Genomic DNA, 6,795 nt, shown 5'->3' with positions numbered 1-6,795 from the left:
TATGGAAAAATATTTGGGAAATAGTACGAAGAACTAAGGTAACTGTATTTCATGTTGATGCCCATAGTAATATAAATTGCCTGGAATGACTTTATAATTCTGTTGCAGACAACCGGGCATAGATTTCCTAGGCTGGATTGGAGTTCCCTCAGGAGGGGAACCATGAAGGCTTGGCAAAATGGGCACACCAAAAATGTAGGCATCTTGGGGAGAAGGCCACTTACAAGTGGGCCCAAGAGCGCGGCGTAGTAATGTCACCTGGTATGATGAAACCAATCATTGCCCGATGCCCCGTACGCCAGCACACTCATAAACACCCAGTGCCAAATATTGTGAGCGGAGAATTTAGGAGAGGAAGATTACCAGGACAAATCTGGCAAATGGACTACATCAGACCCTTACCCCAGGATCAAGGGTGCAAATACATTTGCAATGCAGTAGACACATATTCTGGATATTTAAATGCTCATCCCTGTAAAAAATCCACTCACCATAATACTATCCATACTACAGATACAATGCTCTTATATTACGGAATTCCATTAGAGATTCAAACTGATACTGGATCTCATTTTCAGAATAGATTTGTCCAACAAAATGCTGAGCAGATAATATTCAGTGGATTTTCCATATACCATACTGTCCACAAGCTGCAGGATTGATAGAATGGCTGAACGGACTACTGAAAGAACAGTTAAGGAAGTTGGGAGATGGAAGCCTGTCCTGGTGGAGGACTCATCTCACAGGTGCACTGCATATCCTCAACAACGGGCCCGCTGGGGAGATGGAGCCTCCCTTCACACACGTGACTGCACCCAATCTGCACATACAGCCTTCAGCAGTGACTGAAAGTTTTGACTTACTGGGAAATTGTCCCAGATGCAATGGCCCCCTAGATCTTTATGCATTAGAATTGAGTAAAATAAATCAAAACCAGAAAAGAGTTATCAACACCGGGATAAGGATCCAAATTCCCCCAGGACACTCTGGACTAATCACTACTCACTCAAACTTTGCCTTGTCTTTCCTGATGAGGTATCTAATTAGCAAAACAGTGTTTGATGGAGACTCTGTTCACCATAGTGCAATAGGATTAGCAATCTTATTCCACAATTTCTCTCAGTTTTCCAAAATAGAGCTTTTTAAGCTTGGTTTTGGGTTTGCAGACTTCTTTCAAATTTATTTTTGTTGTTGTTCCCCAGTCTTAGTGCTCTTGGACTGCATTAATTCAGTGTTTCCCTCTTACCATATTAAGAAACACATAAAAAAAAAATTGAGACTTCCTACTATGGTTAAGGGCCAGATCTCATTTCAGCCCCTGAAAGTTAGCAGACAATTGAACAGTCAGATGTTTTCCTCTGAAGGATCCATCTTCTGGCCCCACTTACATCCACGTATCTAAGCTATTAAAGAAGAAAAGCTATGTTAAAACAAGTTAAAACAAAAAAAACCCTTCAGATTACCATAGTAGTTATCTAGATGTCAGAGAATTGAGGTAAAATTATTACTTGTCTAGTGGGCTACCTAATATACTGGGGACCACTGACCAATACTGATCTGCAGCACAGCTCCTTACTGTACATATCTGAGACACAGGCCACTGTCTGCAGGTGACCTGGTCGGCTGCTGAGTCTAATTGTGTGTTTTGACTAAACCCATTTCCTGGTGGTTTGAAAGAACTCTCTACTTAATGCTTCCTCAAAATAAATTCTAACCGCTCCTAATTTGTTGCTTTTTCTGTAGGTACATTGCATGTGCAGGGTACTACATAAAATCAAATTTATATACATCATCACCCCTGTGACTCTCATAATAAGCTGTTCTTTTATTTCATGTGTTCAGGTGCCATAGCCCCATGGAATTATTCAGATTTTCATCCATCAGTGCAGTTTCAGTACTTTATTTTGGAAGTCTCTTAATAGCTAGTTTAAAACAAGTGAACAAATTAAATGTAGAGTGTTCTTTATTAAATAACTCAAAAGATAAAGCAAATTGTGCTATTAAGAAAGACAACATCATGGTTCCAAAGGATTTTTACAGCAGAAAAATTGTGGCAAACCAACATTTCAGTCTAGCAGCCAAACTGTCCTCATTTTTATGGAGTTAATTTCGGTCCTCAAATTGTGACTTGTTTTTTAAAAGATATGCTGCTAGAAATTCAATTGGATTTGGCGGTCTGTAAAGAAAAAAGTAAATCAAAAGCAGTTATTTTTTTTTATTTTAAATTTGGTAGTTGAAGAACTAACCACCTTCCCTTAAAAACAACATAAATCGTCCCAAACATTTATAAGCATTGACTTGGGGATGAACAACTACTTACTCTATAAATTTCCAGTTTGTCTGATGAAAAAGTTTTAAAACTAGAAATCTTAGGCATCCTTGGTTCAACGTTACTAAAATGCTAGAACCATTACATACCTAGAACTAGGGTACAGTCTGCAAGTTAAATACTGTATGAGTATCATTGCCAGTACATGCATTTGCCTATTTCATGCTATATAAAGTAAAAGTTAATCTGTCAGTGCTTTCTTCCTTCATTTTCTTCAAATGGTTGTTTGGCTTTGTGCATAGGAGCTGGTTTCCTTGTTTCTGGCAACTGAGATGAAAGCCACTAAGCAACAACTTGAAATTTGAGAAGAGCTGTAGCTTTCAAGTAGTCAATAATAAACATTTAATCACTGGCCTTAGCCCCTAATTTTTTTTTTTTTAAAAAGCTCCTCCTTTTGTGCATGGAATCCTCCTAATCTGGATTCTGTCTGCAGATTAAATGGCAGACTTATTCCATGATGGGTCAGACCCAAGGCCTGGCAGTGATCAAACATGCCCATTAAAGAGCACTGAAAAACATGGGAGTGCACAGAGAGAGATACTTCTCTGGACCATCCTTTTGTCTTCTAAGCATGTACCAGCTTTCTGAGCTAGCACTGTTAATGGTCCTGGGTGGATTCCTCTACAACTTTGACCAGTTGCCCTCTGAGCCCAAATAATGTCCTCAAGCTGAGGCAAAAAATTATACAGCTCATTATGTGTCACCTGTGAAGGATCACCTCCTTTTGTTCATTACAAATTTGCTACCTGCTTCTCTTAGATTACTGTTATCAGAAGAGATAATAAACAGTCCATTCAATTCATCATCTCTGTGCCATTTCTGATTTAACAGAGTCCTAATATATTCTCTCACAGCAGTCTGTTTTCTAGGTATCACCTATTCAGTCACTTGCTATACAGACAGTATTCCATACTTCTGACCACCTCATCACTCCTCTTGCTTTTTCTCATTCTACTGGAATTCAGGGGAATTACACAATAATGAAAATAGAAGAACTTTCCAAATTTAAATACTGAAGAGGTAAAAACAAGCATCATGTCACTAAGTCCTACCATTCAGAATTTATTTTGATTGAGCTATGCACTGACATATACATTTAACAGTTTCAATATATTTTTTCACAAGGGTAACCGTCAACTCTGAATATCATTTTGTCACTAGCATTAGAGTACTTATTACCCTCCTAGGTGCATCTTTCTTTGTATTCAATCTTGCACTTTTAGTCAGTTTCACTTCTTCATAGCAGTCATCTATAATTTCACATCCAGTTTATTAAGTTCTTGTGCAATTATTTACAGTTAACCAAATTTTAAAAACCCAAACAGAAAACAAAACATAACCCCCACCCAACCTACTCTGTAAATATCAGTATAATTGAGAAATTGTCAGCCACTTCTTCAAATTATTAAAAATGATCCTTTCCAGGATTCTAGTGTCGAGCTTATTTCACCATGAAAGTTCACCATTTACTTCTGCTCGTCTCATAGCTTCAAATCAGCTCCTCATCCATATAAAGGCTTTTCCTTCAATTCCACAGCAACTAACTCTCTTTAAAAGCTTTGAGTGAATGACTGTACAAAAAAATCTTTCAGAAATTTAAACAGATTGTATCATTTGAATTCCTATTTATATGTGCTTGCTGTCTCCTTCAGTGAGCTCCAAGAGACTTACAAAGCCTGACAAAAGTTGTGTTGACTCCTCCCAACTCTGTCATTTATCCATGTGCTCACTATCCTGGATGATAACGTCTACTGAATTCCAGGCATAGTCATCAGATCTACTGGGCTGTTCCCCAAAAATCTCTGTATTCCTTAGAAAAGATACTGACATCCATTAGTTACTTTCCAGTTCAATTCTAAGTAGAAGATGATACAGCAGAGCTGGTAGTTGAGCTTTTTAACCCCTGAGGCTTTACTGTGCTCAACTGAACACCCAATTTGGCCTTGGCAGTTGGATACCATTATTTTTTTTTTTTCCCCTATACATTCCCCAAACTCTATCAATGTTTCTGTTTCACTTCTATGATTAGGAGTCCTTCCATACTGAACAAAGGTCTTATTAAAACAAAAACAAGTTCTCTGTACCAATTTGGCCTTGGCAGTTGGATACCATTATTTTTTTTTTTTCCCCTATACATTCCCCAAACTCTTCTATCAATGTTTCTGTTTTACTTCTATGATTAGGAGTCCTGCCATACTGAACAAAGGTTTTATTAAAACAAAAACAAGTTTTCTCTGTAACACAGGTATCCAGACTGTTAAGTGTGGGGTATCCACCTCAGGCTGTGTTTTACATTGAGTCTGCAGCAGAACTCCCACAGATGTGACCTGAGGATCTGCACACTGCTCAGGGGAACACGCGGGGTGTACCCACCAACGGGTTCTTCTGCCCAGCTAGTCATCTCTACAATGCAGTTCACAAATCTTTCTGAGGTTAAGACACTCCTGATGGTTGTTCTGGCTGTAGGTGCTATGATGGTCATCCAGACCAGCTTTTGATAATGTTATCTCAGGCAAGCTGAGAAATGGTTACATGCAGTATGACTGGCAATACTGTACATACACCAAAAGGCTAGAAATTAATTTGGATATGCTGAACAACTGTTCGCTACTACTGAAGAATACCCTTTCACATTGACTGATAAATGATGCTTTGCAGCACAACCTTTACTCCAAGGATAAATATCAATTTGCTTCTTACTGTGTGGACAGTGCAGAGTCAGCCTCACCCTTTAGAGAGTGCCTGATCTCTGACAAAGACACCACGCTGGGCCTGGTTTGTCTGTCTTCTAAACGGCAAGCAGAACTCCTAATTCCACAGTACAAACATCTTGTGGAAAACTAGAACAACTTCTTGCCTTGCTTCTATAATGTGAATTATGTGATAAAATTAACAAAAAAAAAATCTTTTCCCCTCCAAAATCTTTGCAGTAGCATACCTCATTGGGAGATAACAATTCAATACGTAACTCGTATCACACCATACACCTAAGAGAGGAACACATCCTGCATGGTCAATCATAGCGGTTTGTACCTTCATAAACCCATGGCAAGGACTTTCCTACAACTAGCAAAACCAGATGGGTCTTATGTCATCTTTTCAGACCTTGCACAAGTTTGACACCTCCGTTTTTCCTACAAACAGAAGGAAGATTGAAGCATCTTACCTCTCTTTTGCAAGAACAGCAAGTCCCTGTAGCAAGATAGGTACCACTGTCTGATCCAAGTAGGCACGTGTGGGTAATGACTGAAGATCCACCTTCTGCTTTGATGTTTTCTCTGCATTTATTTTCTCATTTTCTACTATCCTCTGAAGTAGGGGAAAAAAAAAGTGAATGAACACTGGTAACAGCAGCCACATCTGCTTTGAAGTGTGAGTGCAAATCAAGTGCCCATTTCTTTGCAATTCACTGTCAGTAACTTCTTAACATCTTTTAAGAAACTGTATATTTTTTCCTTGCACAAAAACCTAATCCAGAGGAACCTTCTGTTAAATTCTTATGTTTTAGGGAAGCAATGATAGGAAGTCACAAGTTTTCTAAAACAGAAGATACCCAATATCTATAATTTTTATTTCTGCTTCTGCATTCATGGATTTAAATTTTATACCACTGGAGACCGGAATGACTACAAGCAAGAGTGGCTTCAATTAAATGGTTCCTGTATGCACACACTTCTAACACAAAGTGCCAAAAGCAGAAGAAATCTAGGAAGTCTCACAAAGTCGACTCTGTTAAAGTCAAGTACTTTGAGACCACACTCCATTGAAGCATAGATGGATACCTTAAAGAAAACTTATGCAAAATGTTTCTGGGTGCCTTTAGGTTAAAAAGTGCTGAATCACTTTACACCGTTAACCACAGGATACCAGGTTGGAAGGGACCACAAGGATCATCTGGTCCAACCTTTCTTGGCAAAAGCACAGTCTAGAGAAGGTGGCCAAGCATCCCGTCCTTTAACCTCTTAACAACAGTTATGAAATAACACTCTACCATTGCCAGTAAACCAAACTTATTCAACACAACATACAGGAATCTACCAATAGGAGATCAACATATCCAACAAGGTATGGTTCTGCAGTTGAGGAACACAGACAAGCAGCTACCAGGGAGATGAGTCACAAAGGATGTTTAAGGTAAGTATCTGCAAAGCTTTGCACAGAGTAGGAACTTATAATGGAGGGAGACCACACATTTCTTTAATAAGGAATAGTAAATAAATGTCATACATTTATTATTCTAACCCACATTGTTACCAACAGCAGACAGAATGGGTTATGCCTACTCTGCTCTTCTCAGTGTAAGTAATGATAGCTTGGATTGTTCCAATCCAGTATTTCTACTGACAAGAATACGAAAAGAATTCCTCCCTTTGACACTTGTAAAGAAATGCCATCAACTCCTCCTGTTCCCCTCCCTCTAATAAAATCCCAGCTGGCTTGTGTCATGATACATTTTATATATATAT

The 6,795-nt window shown here is 38.7% G+C and overlaps 1 protein-coding gene across 1 annotated transcript; it reads right to left on the bottom strand.

Moving 5' to 3' along the window:
• Positions 1–1,883: 1,883 nt before the first annotated feature.
• DPY30 (dpy-30 homolog (C. elegans)) lies at positions 1,884–5,638 on the bottom strand (the record flags this gene model as incomplete). Its single annotated transcript, XM_008948597.1, has 2 exons — positions 1,884–2,176; positions 5,496–5,638. Coding segments are annotated over 2 exons (216 nt in total), but the record flags the coding sequence as incomplete, so codon positions are not given.
• Positions 5,639–6,795: the final 1,157 nt, after the last annotated feature.

Source organism: Merops nubicus, unplaced genomic scaffold (genome assembly GCF_000691845.1).
Source record: "Merops nubicus isolate BGI_N331 unplaced genomic scaffold, ASM69184v1 scaffold12281, whole genome shotgun sequence".
In the NCBI taxonomy this organism is placed as follows: domain Eukaryota; kingdom Metazoa; phylum Chordata; class Aves; order Coraciiformes; family Meropidae; genus Merops; species Merops nubicus.
This window is presented reverse-complemented; position numbering and strand designations above follow the sequence as displayed.